Raw genomic sequence first — 18564 nt, 5'->3', positions numbered from 1 at the left:
GTTTCAGAGATCTTCCATTCATGACATAGGAACAAATGTTGCTATTGCTATTGGTAGATTCTTTATTTAATAATCACAAAATTGTTTGCTATGTTTAGATTCCATACTTATCTATTGCACTGGAAAAAAATTTTGCATTTATACTTTAATTACAGCTTAAAGGGCTTTCCTGGTGCCTCAGTGGTAAAGAATCTACCTGCCAGGGCAGGAGATGTGAGTTCAATCCCTGGGTTGGGAAGATGCCCTGGAGAAGGAAATGGGAACCCACTCTAGTATTCTTGCCTTCAAAATCCCAGGGACAGAGTCCATGAGGCTGCAAAAGAATCAGATGACACCTAATGACTAAATAACAACAACTAGCTTAAAACCAACTTAAAGTCTAACACAATTTTAATGACATTTAGTTTTGGTTTTCATTTTGACATCAATAATGTTTTATAATAAAATAAATTGTAAAGCTATATTAATATGTTATATTTTATATATTTACATAATTAAATATTATATAATTTAACAAAATTAAAAGATGCTCACTCCTTGGAAGAAACGCTGTGACCAACCTAGACAGCATATTAAAAAGCAGAGACATTACTTTGCCGACGAAGATCCATCAGTCATAGTTATGGTTGTTTCAGTAGTCATGTATGAATGTGAGAGTTAGACCATAAAGAAAGCTGAGCACTGAAGAACTGATGCTTTTGAACTGTGGTATTGGAGAAGACTCTTGAGAGTCACTTGGACAGCAAGGAGATCCAACCAATCAATCCTAAAGGAAATCAGTCCTGAATATTCATTGGAAGGACTGATGCTGAATCTCCAATACTTTGGCCACCTGATGTGAAGAACTGAAGAAGTTTCCCAGCATTAGAAAAGACCCTGATGCTGGGAAAGACTAAGGGCAGGAGGAGAAGGGGACGACAGTGGATGAGATGGTTGGATGGCATCACCAACTTGATGGACATGAGTTTGAACAAGCTCGAGGAATTGGTGATGGACAGGGAAGCCTGGTGTGCTGCAGTCAGGTCACCAAGAGTTGGACACGACTGAGCTACTGAACTTAACTGATATTAATTATAGATTTAAGAGTCTTCTGTCAAGACATGGAAAGTGTCCAAATAAAAATATTTAACCTAAATTTATCTGTGACTTTCAACTACTCCCATGCTAGGAAGGAAAGAGCCACATTGGATGATTTCAGAATTCTCCCTTTTCCTTTCTCTGGTGGAAGAATGGCTGAGCAGTCAATGGTCAGATGGAGGCAGGAGGATAAAAATCCCAAAAAGTAGATTAGTTCTTGAACAACGATAAGTTGAGCAAGCAGGAGCTTCTTCAACCTCTTTTTTTAAGAGAAAGAACAAAGAAAACAATCAGATAAAGTAGGCTTTTACATCTTTTCTTCCTCAAGATATTAATATCTTGAGTTTAACATGACTGAGTGACTGAACTGAATGCAATTTTGCATAACTCCATTGCATTAAAAGCTTTGTTTCCAAGGTGTTTTAAGATCAAATGGCAGAAATGTTATTTCTCATTTGACAGTACTTTTGTGCACATATTAAAAATAGTTTTATGGCATAGTTTCTGAAGTGAACATTTGGGGAAAATATTACCACAGTGTCCTAATTGGAAGGGTAAACATTTTTTTCTGTCATCTGATAATTTGTGAATAAGGCAATTGTCCATTTTTAAAGCTAAATATATCAGTTTGCTTATTAAACACAGTACTTCCCATGTAATTTTTTCAGAGCAGAGTCCTTACTGGTTGTTCAGTTTAGGTTCACATCTAAGCTAAATATCAGTATAATGAGCCTGACTATCCAGGAATTCCCAAAAGAATTAAAATTGTAGTGCCTTTAGAAAAGAGTTCTTTATAAGCTTGTGTTAGAAAGTTTATGTGATGTCTCAACTGAAAAATTGAGTTTAAAACTTGAGTTACACATCTACAAATGTTTGAATCTGTTTTTTATAATAATCACAAAAAAAAATGGCTAGAATAAGTTACATTGTAAAAGTGAAGTCCTATTTCTGGGTAACTTCAAATCAAAGCAAAGTTAATCTTAAGTGTGTATGAACTTTTTTATAATTAAGGAGTCTATGTGTGTATATATTTAGATATGTCTACATATTAATATATAACATTTTTAAAATCAAACATACTGTATCTCAGAGGACCAAACAGGCCAATCTCAAAAACTGGTTAATAAAAATGAGGATTCTACAGGGAATTACCTGGCGGTTTAGTGGTTAGGACTCCATGCTATCACCGCCAAAGTCACAGGTTTGATCCCTGGTCAGATCTCACAAGCCACCTGGCCGACCCAAAATTTAAAAATAAAGAAACAAGATGCTTAAAAAAATATGGGCTCTATGATAAAATACCACCCAATTCTAATAAGTAACATAATAAAGAGAAACAGTAGATACGGTGTTAAAAAATTTAATCAAACCCCACGTATATCTGTTTCTATCTATAAACACCCAGTAGGTACTTCAATAAGTCACCCAATCTTTGTGAATGTGTGTATCTTCATCTGCAAAATGAAAATAATATTGCCTAATACATCTTCCTCACAAGATTATTAAAGGGATTAAATTATTTTACACAGTGGCATAAAGTGCGAGTTAACTTTCCTCTTATTAATACATAAATTTTATCTAGTATTTATTAGGTACTTATTAAGTGCCTGACATGATACTAAGTGCTTTACAACATACTATCTAGTACTCAGAACAACTCTTTGAACTAGACCAGAAATGAGAACCTTATGTTCAAATATTATAATGTCAGTCTAAGATTACATGGCTACTTGATAATACTGAGATTCAGTCATCTTTCCAACCTGTGCTTTTAACTACAATACTTTACTACCTGGTGGCTCAAACAGTAAAGAATTTGTCTGCAATACAGGGGCTTGATCCCTGGGTCAAGAAGATCCCCTGGAGAAGGGAATGGCTACCCACTCTAGTATTCTTGCCTGGAGAATTCCAAGGACAGAAGAGCCTGGTTGGCTAAAGTCCATGGGGTCACAAAGAGTCAGACACGACTGAGTGACTAACACTTTCACTTTTTCACTTTTTTCATGAGTTGAAGGTATGCTCTAGAATCTTTTCCTAAAGTCTAAGGGACATATATTAGCATATATAGTAAAGTTCTCCTGGCAACCTGTTTTTCCAAATGTGTTCTGACTTTCACAAGCAAATTGAAATAGCTATGAAAAATCCACAAAAATACAAAAATATTGTTCAGCATAGGCTAGTTATATATGTTTATTTATATATTTACACTATAATTTATAAATACATGTTTATGAATATATGAATTTATTATTTACTTCCCATCTCTGAGAACATTTATCTGAGCTATTATATTGATAAGAAATTGAGGTATTCTTTCAGCACACTAATTTCTTTCTCTTTGCTATACTCTTAGGTAGATAAACTTTACAAACTTATACAAGTCAGATTATTTCAACATGATGGTTGGCCCCTTGATTGACGTACACCCTCTGCTTCAGTTTCAAATGACTACATACAACATATATGCAACACTTTGTTCCAGTTACTTCACCTACTTTATCTCCTTCAATCCTTACTGCAACTCTCTGATGAAACCATTCATATAATAATCATATTGCAGAGCAGGAAACTAAAACATCAAACATTTAAATGACTTGCCTGGAGTTACCCAACAAGTAGTTAGTAAAGTGGGATTCAAATTTTTAATTCATTTTTTTTAACTGGAGGAAAGTTGCTTGCAATGTTGTGTCGGTTTCTGCCCTACAACAATGTGAATCCCTTGTGACTCGGTCAGTGAAGAATCTGCCTGAAATGTGGGAGACCTGGGTTCGATCCCTGGGTTGAGAAAATCCCCTGGAGGAGGGCATGGCAACCCACACCAATATTCAGGCCTAGAGAATCCCCATGGACAGAGGAGCCTGGTGGGTTACAGTCCATGCGGTCGCAAAGAGTTGGACACGACTGCGCAACTACACACATGCACGTGCACGTGTGCATGTGCACACACACACACATATCAGTTCAGTTCATCTGCTCAGTTATGTGTGACTTTTTGCAACCCGATGGACTGCAGCATGCCAGGCTTCTCTGTCCATTACCAGCTCCTGGAGCTTACACAAACTCATGTCCGTCGTGTCAGTGATGCCATCCAACCATCTCATCCTCTTCCCTTTCTCCTCCTCCCTTCAATCTTTCCCAGCATCAGGGTCTTTTCCAGTGAGTCGGTTCTTCACATCAGGTGACCAAAGAATTGGAGCTTCAGCTTCAGCATCAATCCTTCCAATGAATATTCAGGACTGATTTCCTTTAAGATTGATTGATTGGATCTCTTTGCAGTCCGAGGGACTCTCAAGCGTCTTCTCCAATACCACAATTCAAAAGCATCAATTCTTCTGCGCTTAGCTTTTTTTATAGTCCAACTCTCACATCCATACATGACTACTGGAAAACCCATAGCTTTGACTAGACGGACCTTTGTTGGTAATGTCTCTGCTTTTTAATATGCTGTCTATGTTGGTCATAACTTTTCTTCCAAGGAGCAAGCATCTTTTTATTTCATAGCTGCAGTCACCATCTGCAGTGATTTTGGAGCCCCTCCCCCAAAATAAAGTCTCTCACTGTTTCCATTGTTTCCCCATCTATTTGCCTTGAAGTGATGTGACCAGATGCTATGATCTTAGTTTTCTGAATGTTGAGCTTTAAGCCAACTTTTTCACTCTCCTCTTTCACTTTCATCAAGATGCTCTTTAGTTCTTCATTTTCTACATAAGGGTGATGTCATCTGCATATCTGAGGTTATTGATATTTCTCCCCGCAATCTTGATTCCAGCTTGTGCTTCATGCAGCCCAGTGTTTCTCATGATGTACTCTGCATATAAGTTAAATAAGCAGAGTGACAATATACAGCCTTGACGTACTTTCCCAGTTTGGAACCAATTTGCTGTTCGTTGTCCAGTTCTAACTGTTGCTCCTTGACCCGCATACATATTTCTCAGGAGTCAGGTCAGGTGGTCTGGTATTCCCAAACTTTAAGAATCTTCCACAGTTTTATATACCACCTCTGTCTTGAGCCTACTTTTTCCCCATGCCCCATCCCTCTTGGTGATCACAGAGCACCAGACTGGGCCCCCTCTGTTATGTAGCAGCTTCCCAATAGCTGTTTTACACATGATGATGTACATATATCAATGCTACCTTCTCCCAGCTCAGGGAGAAATTAGTCCCACCTTCACCCTCTCCTTTCCTCACTATGTCCACATGTTTATTCTCTACGTATGTGTCTCTATTACTTACCTGTGAATGTGTTCATCAGTACCATTTTTCTAGCTTCTATACATATGATATATATATATATATATATACATATATATATATATGATATTTGTTTTTCTCTCTCTGACTTACTTCACTCTGTATAACAGGCTCTAGGTTCATACACCTCTCTACAACTGACTCGGTCAGGTTCCTTTTTATAACTGAGTAATATTCCTTTGTATATATGTACCACATCTTCTTTATCCATTCATCTGTAAATGACACCTGGTCCCTTCTATGTCCTGGCTATTGTAAATAGTGCTGCAGTGAACATTGGGCTGCATGTGTCTTTTTGAATTGTGGTTTTCTAGGGGTATATGCCCAGTGGTGGGATTACTGGTTTAGATGCTAGATGCTTTCAAACTGTGCTGCTGGAGAAGACTCTTGAGAGTACCTTGGACAGTAAGGAAATCAAAGCAGTCAATCCTAAAGGAAATAAACCCTGAATATTTATTGGAAGGACTGGGCTGAAGCTGAAGTTCCAATACTTTGGCCACTTGGTGCAAAGAGCCAACTCATTGGAAAAGACCCTGATGCTGCGAAAGATTGACAGCAAGAGGAGAAGCAGGCGACAGAGGATGAGATGGTTGGATGGCATCACTAACTCAATGAACATGAGTTTGAGCAAATAGGGAGATAGAGAAGGACAGGGAAACTGACGTGCTGCTGTTCATGCAGTTGGAAATAGTCAGACATGAATTCACCACTGAACAACAACAAGTGCTAGATTTATTCCTAGTTTTTTAAGAAACCTCCCTACTGTTCACCATAGTGGCTATATCAATTTACATTCTCACCAACAGTGCAAGATGGTTTTCTTTTCTACACATCTTCTCCAGCATTTATTGTTTGTAGAAGTTTTGATGATGGCCATTCTGATTGGTGTGAGATGATACCTGATTATAGTTTTGACTTGCATTTTTCTAATAATGAGCATCTTTTCATGTATTTATTAGCAGTCTGTATATCTTTTTTGGAGAAATGTTTATTTAAATCTTCTGCACGTTTTTATTGTGTTGTTTTTCTGATATTGAGGTGTATGAGCTGTTTATATATTTTGGATATTAATTCTTTGTCAGTTGCTTCATTTGCAATTATTTTCTCCCATCCTGAGGATTGTCTTTTCATCTTATTTATATCTCCTTTACTTTGCAAAAGGTTTTAAGTTAATTGGGTCTCATTTGTTTATTTTTGTTCTTTTACCCATTAAGTTAGGAGGTGAGTTATAGAGGATCTTTCTGTGATTTATGCGAAAGAATATACTTCCTATGTTTTCCTCTAAGAGATTTATAATTTCTGGCCCTATATTTAAGTCTTTAATCCATTTGAGTTTATTTTTGTGTATGGTGTTAGGATGTGTTCTAATTTCATTCTTTTATATGTAGCTGTCCAGTTTCCCCAGCACCACTTATTAAGGAGACCATCTTTCCACAATTGTATGTTTTTCCTCCTTTGTCAAAGATGAGGTGCCCATATGTGTGTGGGTTTATCTCTGGCCTCTCTCTCTTGTTCCATTGGCCTGTATTTCTGTTTTGTGCCAGTACCATACTATCTTGATGACTGTAGCTTTGTAGTATAGTCTGGAGTCAGGATGGTTGATTTCAACAGCTCCATTTTTTTTTTCCTCCAAGATTGCTTTGGTTATTCAGGTTCTTTTGTATTTCTGTACAAATAGTAAAAAACATTTTCTAGTTCTGTGACAAGTCCCATTTGGTAGTTTGATAGGGAGTGCATTGAATCTGTAGATTGCTTTGGGTAGTATGGTCATTTTCACAGTATTGATTCTTCCCATCCAAGAACATGGTATGCCTCTCCATCTATTTCTGTTGACTTTGGTTTCTTTCATTAATGTCTTACAGTTTTCTGCATACAGGTTTTTTGTCTCTTTAGGTAGGTTTATTCCTAGGTATTTTATTCTTTTTGTTCCAATGGTGAGTGGAATTGCTTCTTAATTTATCTTTCTGATTTTTCATTGTTAGTGCATAGGAATGCAAGAGATATCTGTGTATTAATTTTTTATCCTGCAACTTTACTAAATTCATTGATTAGCTCTAGTGATTTTCTGGTAGCATCTTTAGGGTATTCTATATATGGTATAATGTTGTCTGCACACATTAAGAGTTTTGCTTCTTTTCCATTCTGGATTCCTTTTATTTCTTTTTCTTCTCTTAGTACCATGGTTAGGACTTTCAAAACTGTATTGAATAATTGTGATAAGAGTGGGCACCCTTGTCTTGTTTCTGATCTTAGAGGAAATGCTTTCAGTTTTTCGCCATTGTGAACAGTGTTTGCCATGGATTTATCACATATGTTTATTATGTTGAGATAGATTCCTTTTATGCCCATTTCCTGGAGAGTTTTTATCATAAATGGGTGTTGAATTTTTTCATAATGTTTCTCTGCATCTATTGAGATGATATTTTTATCTTTCAGTTTTTGATATGGCGTATCACATTGATTGATTTGTATATGTTAAAGAATCTTTGCATCCCTGAGATAAACCCCACTTGATCATAGTGTATGATTCTTTTAATGTGTTGTTGGATTCTGTTTGCTAGAATTTTGTTGAGGATTTTTGCATTTATGTTCATCAGTGATGTTGGCTTGTAATTTTCTTTTTTTGTGATACCTTTGTCTAGTTTTGGTATCAGTGTGATGGTGGCCCCATAGAATTCATAAGTTTTCCTCCCTCTGCAATTTTTTGGAAAAGTTTGTGCAGGATAGTGTTAGCTCTTCTCTAAACATTTGGTAGAATTCATGTATGAAGTTGTCTGGCCCTGAGCTTTTGTTTGTTGGAATATTTTTGATCACAGTTTTTATTTCAGTGCTTATGATTGGTCTGTACATATTTTCTATTTCTTCCTGGTTTATTCTTGAAAGGCTGTACTTTTCTAGGAATTTGTCCATTTCTTCCAGGTTGTCCATTTAATTAGTATATAGTTGCTCATATTATTAGTAGTGTCTTATAATCCTTGGTATTTCTGTGTTGTTTGTTGTAACTTCTTTTTCATTTCTAATTTTATTGATTTGAATCTTCTCCCTCTTTTTCTTAATGAGTCTAGTTAATGGCTTGTCAATTTTGTTTATCTTCTCAAAGGACCAGCTTTTAGTTATTGATCTTTGCTATTGCTTCCTTCATTTTCTATTCATTTATTTCTACTCTGATCTTTACAATTTCTTTCCTTCTACTAACTTAGGCAATTTTTTCCTTCTTCTTCTTTTAGTTCCTTTAAGTGTAAGGTTAGGTTATTTGTTTGATGTTTTTCTCATTTCTTGAGGTAGACTTGTATTACCATAAACATCCCTCTTAGCTCTGCTTTTACTGTATCCCATAGGTTTTGAATTGTCTTGTTTTCATTGTCATTTGTCTCTAGGTTTTTTTAATTTCCTCTTCGATTTATTCAGTGACCTCTTGGTTATTTAGAAGCATATTGTATAGCCTCCTTGTGCTTGTGTTGTTTATAGTTTTTTTCTCTTTGTAATTGATATCTAATCTTATAGTATTGTGGTCAGAAAGAATGTTTGATACAATTTCATTTTTTTAAATTTTACCAAGGCTTAATTTGTGACCCAAGATGTGATCTATCCTGGAGAATGTTCTGTGTGTATTTGGGAAAAAGGTGTATTCTAATGTTTTGGGATGGAATGTCCTATAGACATCAGTTAAGGTCCATCTGATTTTATGTGTCATTTAAGGCTTATGTTTCCTTATTAATTTTAATTTGTCTGGATGATCTGTCCATTGGTGTGAGTGTGGTGTTAAAAGTCTCCCATTATTGCTGTGTAACTATCGATTTTCCCTTTTATATTTGTTAGCATTTGCCATATGTATTGAGGTCCTCCTATGTTTGGTGCATATATATTTATAATTGTTATATTTTCTTCCTGGATTGATCCTTTGATGATTGCATAGTGTTCTTCCTTGTCTATTATAACTGTCTTTATTTTAAAGTCTATTTTACCTGATGTGAGTATTGCTACTTCCACTTTCTTTTGATTTCCATTTGCATGGAATATCTTTTTCCAGCCCCTCACATTGATCTTTATGTGTCCCTAGGTCTGAAGTGGATCTCTTGTAGAGAACATATATAACGATCTTGTTTTTGTATCCACTCAGCCAATCTGTGTCTTTTGGTTGGATCACTTAATTCTTTTACATTTATGGTAATTATTGCTATGTATGATCCTATTACCACTTACTTTATTGTCTTGGATTTGTTTTTGTAGGCCTTTTCTTTCTGTGTTTCCTGTCTAGATAAGTTCCTTTAGCTGTAAAGGAAGGAAGTTGTAAAGTTTAGAAGTTGTAAAGCTGGTTTGGTGGTGCTGAATTCTCTTAACTTTTGCTTATCTGTAAAGCTTTCAATGTCTCCTTAGAATCTGAATAAAATCCTTACTGGGTACAGTAATCTTGGTTGTTGGTTTTTTTTCTTTTCATTGCTCTAAGTATATCCTGCCACTCCCTTCTTGCCTGTAGAGTTTCTCCTGAAAGAAAGGAATCCTTTATATGCTGTTTGTTGCTTTTCCCTCACTGCTTCTAATACTTTTGTTTGTGTTTCATTTTTGTTAGTTTGATTAATATCTATCTTGGTGTGTTTCTCTTTGCATTTTCCTGTATGGGACCCTGTGGGCTTCCTGGATTTTGGTAACTATTTCCTTCCCCATGTTAAGAAAGTTTTAGATTATAATCTCCTGAAATATTTTCTCATACCATTTCTTTTTCTCTTCTTCTTCTGGGATCCCTGTAATTCAAATATTGGTGTACATAATGTTGTCTCCATGGTCTCTGAGACTGTTCTCATTTCTTTTCATTCTTTTTTCTTATTCTTCCATGCTTCAATTATTTCCAGCTTTCTATCTTCTAACTCACTTATGGGATTCCACTTTAATGCAACAGATTAGACTCTGAATGGTTTTTTATGTTTAAACTGTAAACAACATAATACAAGTTTTTAACAAATAACGTGGCAACATTTCACCACATCAGAGGATTCCATTTTCAGCAGAAGATAAAGAGATACAGTCTTTTCTTTAAAATCCTACTTTAGTTTGCTTCTGCCTCTATATCTTGGTTTACACATAATTTCAGCCAATATAAGCCTAAGGCAGGCACCTGTGGAGATAAGGCATCATCACAGCAGCTTGTAATGAGCCCAGACTGGTGACTGAACAGAAAAAGCTAAAGGGAGAAAAGAAAAAGCCTTGTACCCTTTTTGGTTGCAGCTATCCTGAGTGACTATGGATACTCAGGAGAAATGTTGGGGATAGTTCAAAGGTTACCTTATTGATTTCGGTGCCATTTTGTTAACATCTAGTTAATAAGGGCAGCACTGGGTGTTATGACCTTTCCAAAAAAGAGAATTTCTTTTCTCATCCAATTCATACATAATGGCACTCCTAAGACTTCTTGAGTTTTCATTAAGAAACCAGACACTTCAGCAGTAATTTTAGAACAGCATAGTCTCTGATGGATTTTCACACAGAAAGAAGTGGCTGAGAAACATCCCCACAACACTTTCATACCCTTACTTTTCAGTGGTAAATGACCTGTTTGGTTTGGTTATCCTCCTGCTGCTTTGCTCGACCTCAAGATCCTATGAGCATGGTGGTCTAGATCAACAGAATCTAGGAAGGTGAAGGATTTTCTTTCCTGATTATCTATCATCAAAAAATTCCACTAAATCCTGCCACAAACTGTTCCTTATCCTTCTGTCAGATATGAAGTACTTGGCAGGACTAGTGCTTCATGCTTAATAATATTTTCAAAGTGAAAGTGTTAGTTGCTCAGTCATGTCCAACTCTTTGTGACTCAATAGACTATAGCCCTTCAGGCTCCTCTGTCCATGGGATTCTCCAGGGAAGAAGACTGGAGTGAGTTGCCATTTCCTCTTCCAGGGGATCTTCCCAACCCAGGGATGGAACCCACGTCTCCTGCATCTCCTGCATTCCAGGCAGATTCTTTACTGCTGAATCACTGAGGAAGCCCAGCAGTTTCAAAACTGGAGACCAATCAGCACTGCAGGGATATAGCAACGGCTTCATAGAGCCATTTTCTCTTCTAACTTTTGTAGGGCTTCTTACAGTCATTCTTCAGTAAGCATGAAGGATGAGTTCTTGAGGCCCTGTGGATACCAAAATCCACAGGTGCTCAAGCTCCATATGTAAAATGGTGAGATATTTACATATAACCTATGTAACAGAAGCAGAAAATATTAAGAGGATGTGGCAAGAATACACAGAAGAACAATACAAAAAAGATCTTCATGACCCAGATAATCATGATGGTGTGATCACCTACCTAGAGACAGACATCCTGGAATGAAAAGTCAAGTGGGTCTTAGGAAGCACCACTATGAACAAAGCTAGTGGAGGTGATGGAATTCTAGTTGAGCTATTTCAAATCCTAAAAGATAATGCTGTGAAAGTGCTGCACTCGATATGCCAGCAAATTTGGAAAACTCAGCAGTGGCCACAGAACTGGAAAAGGTCAGTTTTCATTCCAATCCCAGAGAAAGGCAATGCCAAGGAATGCTCAAACTACTGCACAATTGCACTCATCTAACACGCTAAAAAAGTAATGCTCAAAATTTTCCAAGCCAGGCTTCAACAATATGTGAACCATGAACTTCCAGATGTTCAAGCTGGATTTAGAAAAGGCAGAGGAATCAGAGATCAAATTGCCAACATGTGCTGGATCATAGAAAAAGCAAGAAAGTTCCAGAAAAACATCTATTTCTGCTTTATTGACTATGCCAAAGCCTTTGACTGTGTGGATCACAATAAACTGTGGAAAATTCTGAAAGAGATGGGCATACCAGACCACCTGACCTGCCTCTTGAGAAACCTGTATGCAGATCAGGAAGCAACAGTTTAGAACTAGACATGGAACAACAGACTGATTCCAAATAGGGAAAGGAGTATGTCAAGGCTGTATATTCTCACCCTGCTTATTTAACTTATATGCAGAGTACTTCATGAGGAACACTGGGCTGGATGAAGGAAAAGCTGGAATCAAGATTGCTGGGAGAAATATCAATAACCTCAGATATGCAAATAACACCACCCTTATGTGAAGAAAAACTAAAGAACCTCTTGATGAAAGTGAAAGAGGAGAGTGAAAAAGTTGGTTTAAAACTCAGCATTCAAAAAACTAAGATCATGGCATATGGTCCCATCACTTCATGGCAAACAGATGGGGAAACAGTGGCAGACTTTATTTTTTTTGGCTCCACATCACTGCAGATGGTGACTGCAGCCATGAAATTAAAAGATGCTTGCTCCTTGGAAGAAAAATTATGACCCACATAGACAGCATATTAAAAAGCAGAGACATTACTTTGACAACATTCCATCTAGTCAAAGCTATGGTTTTTCCAGTAATTATGTATGGATGTGAAAGTTGGACTATAAAGAGAGCTGAGTGCCAAAGAACTGATGCTTTTGAACTGTAGTGTTGGAGAAGGCTCTTGAGAGTCCCTTGGACTGCAAGGAGATCCAACCAGTCAATCCTAAAGGAAATCAGTCCTGAATATTCTCTGAAAGGACTGATGCTAAAGGTGAAACTCCAATACTTTCACCACCTGATGCAAAGAAGTGACTCATTCGCAAAGACCCTGATGCTGGGCAAGATTGAAGATGAGAGGAGAAGGGGAAGACAGAGGATGAGATGGTTGGGTGGCATCACCTACTCAATGGACATGTGTTTTACTAAACTTCAGGAGTTGGTGATAGACAGGGAGGCTGGGCATGCTGCAGTCCATAGTGTCGCAAAGAGTTGGACACGACTGAGCAACTGAACTGAACTGAACCTATATACATCCACCTGTGTACTTAAAGTCATCTCTAGATTACTTATAATACTTAATGATATATAAAGGCTATGTAAATAATTGCCAGTGTGTAGCAAATTTGAGTTTTGCTTTCTGGAAATTTCTGAGGTTTTATTAAAAAAAAAATTTCCTACCTGCTCTTTGTTAATCCGTCAATGTGGAACTCATGGTTATGGAGGCCAACTATTTGTTTAACTCATTTTTATCAACTGATTGTAACATCCACCACATCTTTTATTCCTCTGACTATCACATTTATGGATTAAGTTGTGGCTTACTGATTTTAAGGAAGAGAAATTAGTGTTTTTCTGTCACAAAGCCAACAGCACAGCTGTGACAGCAGATGAGCAGCTCTCCAAGGGCAATCAGCCAGCTGGCTACCTCAGAGACTCCAGAGAGGATCCCAGAAAGGGCTGCTCACCTAGTCACCCTCTCAGGCAGATGCAGAGCTGCACTGTGTGCCAACAAGGAAGAGTTGCATAAAATGTGTTAGGGCTTCTTAATAGTTTGGGGATATCTATTGATTTATAATTTTTCCTTAGTTGTCTTTCCATTGTGCATGTTCAGTCTTCCCAATCTTATAAAATGAAGGGAGCAAGCAAAGATTTTATTTTGTTTTCTTATATCCGCTGGTTTCCCCTTCCTTTTGTTAGTTTCTATGATAACTAAATAAGCCCAACTATTTTTTTTAGACTAGTAAATAGCCAAGATCTATCTTATACTAATTTTTCTCAGTTTTTGTCTAATTTCCAATTATTACTTCATAAAATATAATAGTGTTCACATTTTATTTTTAAAATGTATACGTGTACTATATGACACTAATGTATTATTAAGTTTTTATTCTTACTTAATGATTATCCATATGGTATTTACACTATGTATTTATTTATTCTTAATATTAAACTATCGTTTAGTATATTTTCATGTACTCTTTTTCTAATTTTAGGTGTACAAGAATTTCCAGAAAATATAAAGTGCTGTAAGTGTTTAACAATTATTGAAGCCAGTGTCAATCCCATTTCTAAGTGAGTATGAGTCATCACATTTTATTTATCTTTGTGTTTCCAGGGATAAAAGAATAAAGATAAAAGATAAAAGAAGCTCACATAGTAAATGAATTTTAAATGCCGTGTTTAAAATTCAATAGAATATTGGTAAAGGAATAATCAAATCAGAATAGTTCAACAAAAGATGATTAAAGCATTGCTGAGTAACAATGAAGGCCTAATTGGCACAAGAAGGCATTACTTTACAGCAAACTATATCATTTTTTTGTGGCTCTCAAATGACATTCCATGGAAAAGCACCAAAACTAAGAAAACAGTTATTAGTTGTGGTCATGCTGAAAAATTAGCATCAAGGTTCTGATGAAAGTTCAAGAAAGTAAAGAATATAAAGTGCATGAAATTAGTTGATAATGTGGTTCAAGCTGGAAAATGAATTAAGTATGATCAGAAAAAGGGACTATTTAGTGACCAGTGATTACATGAAGAGGGAAAAATATAATTCTATGAGGATAGCCAAATGGAAGACATGGATGGTAAAGATGCTGTGACCAGAAGTAGTATATTTGTGTGTTACAATCTGTTAGTAGAGCAATGTGATGGGAAAGTGAAATTCAGCATGTGACCATGTTTCAAATTACAATTATGTCATAGTGATAGAGTGTACTGTGGAATCAAATAGGTCAAGAAACTAAGACATGAATGGCTTCAGTGAGTCATGAACCTGAATATTAAAGTTACTTAACGATGAAAGTGAATGTAAAATCTAGAAAGTCTATTGAAAGGTGTAGTAATATTTGGAAGTGGTTGAATTTATTTGGTGGTGTTGAGATGCAGGTAATGAGTTGCAAAGTAAGACTGGTATTTTAATTATACAAAGACTGACAGAAGGATTTGAGACAATTCCTTCAGTCCTTTGTCCACATAGAGAAAGGGAGACAGGGAGAAACTATAAAGTTCAATTAATCAACCTAGTGTTTCCAGAAGAAGACAAAAGAAGTGTATCAAAAGGCATTTAACGGGAAATTTTTCTACAGTAGGGTTGAGGAGAGATAGTAGTGGGGATGGTTTCTCTATAGATCATAAAAAGAGGATATAAGTGAGACTAGAAATGAAATAGAATGTAAAAGGATAAGTTTAGATGAGGCTCTTCACAGTGAATGGTTTGTGAAACAATTTGAGGCCTTTAGTAGAAAGTATGGAGCATTAAGGAACAAACTATGATTGAAAGATACAAATTTTCTACCTCAAATGTAAAATATGGTGGAGAAAAAAATGTGAAAAGTATTCCTCCAAAAATTTAGACCAAAATGCAACTTTCTCATAAAAGAAATAAATATTGCTGACTTATCACAACAAGACTATAAATATGGCCTTGACTTAAGTCATAATCCGGGGCAGATGACGAATTGTTTTGATTTCTAGTTCTTAAATTCTAATAGCTCACTGTATTTAGGAATCATCATCAGGTCTTTGGGGGTGGAAGTCAGATAATAAATTACAAAAGCTTAAAATCTATAGTTTTATTGACTATGTCTCTGAATTCCTTTCATATATTTAACTTTTCAAAAGATAAATGAATATAACCAATTTCATCATAAAATGTCTAACACTAAAAGCAAGTTTGAGAATTCATTAAAAAATTACTCAAAAGAAAAGTCAGTTTAGGAAAAGAAAAATTACTCAAAATAAAAATCAAATTCCCATGGTTTTGCCTTTATCAAAATATCATATAAATAGTGCCATACTTTGTGTGTTTTTACTTAACACAGTGATTTTAAGATTTATTCCTTCCATTTCAAGAATTGTACTACATTCCCATTTATTTCTAGGTAGAATTCCTTTGTATGAATATAGCACAAGTTGTTTATATATTCCTCAGTTGATAGATATTTAAGTTGTTTCTAGTTTGGAGCTATTATGAATAAAGTAGCTATAAACATTTCTGTACAGGTGTTTGTGTAGGCATCTGTTTTCACTTCTACTAGTGAACACCTAGGAGTAGTTTTCTGTGTAGTGAGGTACGTGTATGTATCACTTTATAAGAAACTTCCAAACTGTTTTCAAAATAGCTATTTCATTGTGCATTCCCATCAGCAATCTATTAGATTTTCCATTATTCCTTATTATTGTCAGGATTTGATACTATCAGTTGTTTAATTTTTTTTTTCTATATTAGCCATTCTAGTAGATACAGTATCTCTGTTATAACTCACTGAAGTTTTAATTTACAGTTTTAAAATCAAATTAGCATCTTTCCTTGTATTTCTTTAAAATATGATTGCTTCTTTGAGAAAAGTTCAGGTGTTTTTTTCATATTTATTGAATTCTCTTTAATATTGAATTATAGAAATTCTTTATAAATTCTGGCTAAAAATCAGATACTTTTAGTCAGAATTTAATTTGATTTTAAAACTGCAAATATTTGCTCTTATGACTTATCTTTGCACTTCCTGAACAGTGACTTTCAAAGATCAAAAGATTTTCATTTTGATAAGGCCCTATTTATAAATTTTTATTATTTATTCTTCTTGTCCCTATCTAGGAGATCTTTACTATTGATAAATCATAGTTATAAAGATTTTCCCCTAAGCTTTCCTTTGAAACTGTTGTATTTTTGATTTTACAATTAGGTTTATGATCCATTTAAAGTTGCTTTTTGTTTATATGTATGGTGTGTGTGTGTTGTGCTTCTTTTTTTCTTTATTTATTGCATTTTATTTGTTCCAGTACCATTTGTTGAAAATTTTATCCTTTTTTGTAAATAAAATTATCCAAGTATCTGTTTTGTAAGTCAGTTGATCATATGTGTTTGGATCCATTTCTGGATTCTCTATTTTTATGTTAATCTATGTGCCTCGCCTAATACCGATTTTATACTATCTCAATTACTGTAGCTTTGTAATAATTCACACAGTCAGGAAATGTGAGTCCTTCAACCACTTTCTACTTAATCAAATTATTTGGGCTCTTCTATTCCCTTTGCTTTCCCATATATTTTTTTAATCAGCTTGCCAGTTTCTACAAAAATATGAAAACCTTATGGAATTTTGATAATGGTTGTATTGAATCTGTAGATAAATTTGGGCAGAATTGACATGTCAAAAATATTGAGTATTCCTTTCCCTAAACATAGTGCACATCTATTTTACTCCAAGTATTTCATGTTTGGGGGTAATTATAAATGATTTATCTATCACAAAAATACACTTGATTGTTGTATGTTGATCTTAAATCCCACAACTTGAATAGATCCATTTAATGGTACTAATAAATATATTGTAGATTTGTGGGAGAAAGCATGCAATTTTCTAGTAGGTCATCATGTCACCTGGGAATAAAGACAGTTTTATTTCATTCTTCCCAATCTATAATTCATTAATTTATTTATTTAACATTATTGTCCTGGCTAGGACCTCCTGTATAACGTTGAATAGAAGAGGTGAAAACAGACACCATTGCCTTGTGTTCAGTCTTAAGGAGAAAGCATTCAGATTTTCTACATTATGTATGATAGTTACATATTTTTTTAATACATTCCCTTTATCAGGCTGAGGAAATTTTAAATAACCTATTTTTCACTTCCTTTAAGCTCTTACCAACAGGGTCTCAAAGCTTAGGTTCCTACTTTCAAACTTTTCAAGAGAATCTAAGCTTTCTCTATAATGCTTTTCCATAGTTGTGCAGTCTCTGACCACTTCCTGACTCCAAAGCCACTCCACACTATTTAGGAATTTATTACAGCAGAATCCCAATTTCAGATACCAAAATCAGTGTAGTTTTATAATTCTGTACAGGAAATTACCACACACTTAGTGATTTAAAGCAATATATATTTGTTATTTTTTAGTTTATGGGAGTCAGTAATCTAGGCATGCTATAGCTGGGTTCCCTTTTTGAGATGTTCACCAGGCTACTATCAAAGCAACAGTCAAGCTGTAGTCTCATCTGGAGGCCCAACTGGAAAAAAATCCATTTTCAACCTCACTCAGCTTATTGGCAGAATTCATTTCCTTGCTGTCATAAACCTGTGATCCCCAGCATTTTTCTGGCTGACAGCTAGAGGCCATTCTTGAATCCTAAATTCTGGTGCAATCCCCAGTCAGGTGACCCTCGCCATATGTAGCTCACAACACAGCATCTTGTTTCTTCAGGGCCAGCAGATGAGTAGAGTAAGCATCCTAGTAAGATAGAGGTGTATAATGTACTATAGTTTAGAGAATGACATTCTATTTGCCACAGTCCATTAATCAGAAGCAAATAACAAGTCCTACCAGTACTCAAGAGGAGAAGATTTTGCAAGGGCATAAACTTCTATGGCTCCAAAATCACTGCAGATAGTGACTGCAGCCATGAAATTAAAGACGCTTGCTCCTTGGAAGAAAAACTATGACAAACAT

At 35.5% G+C, this 18564-nt stretch overlaps 1 protein-coding gene across 8 annotated transcripts in view; it reads left to right on the top strand.

Moving 5' to 3' along the window:
* LRRC7 (leucine rich repeat containing 7) overlaps positions 1 to 18564 on the top strand; it is a 574473-nt gene that overhangs the window by 272570 nt on the left and 283339 nt on the right. For all 8 annotated transcript variants that reach the window (XR_014053757.1, XR_014053759.1, XR_014053758.1 and 5 more), the window contains one exon: positions 14107 to 14185. Coding sequence is in view for 5 of the 8 variants with exons in the window: in XM_081490660.1 (XP_081346786.1) it covers positions 14107 to 14185 (79 nt within the window). In the remaining 3 variants the exon portion in view is untranslated. The remainder of the gene's footprint in view (positions 1 to 14106; positions 14186 to 18564) is intronic.

This window comes from Giraffa tippelskirchi, chromosome 5, assembly GCF_054371585.1.
Source record: "Giraffa tippelskirchi isolate mGirTip1 chromosome 5, T2T-mGirTip1v1.2.pri, whole genome shotgun sequence".
Lineage (NCBI taxonomy): Eukaryota > Metazoa > Chordata > Mammalia > Artiodactyla > Giraffidae > Giraffa > Giraffa tippelskirchi.
The sequence above is the reverse complement of the archived record's forward strand: the minus strand, read 5'-3'. Positions and strand labels throughout refer to the sequence as shown.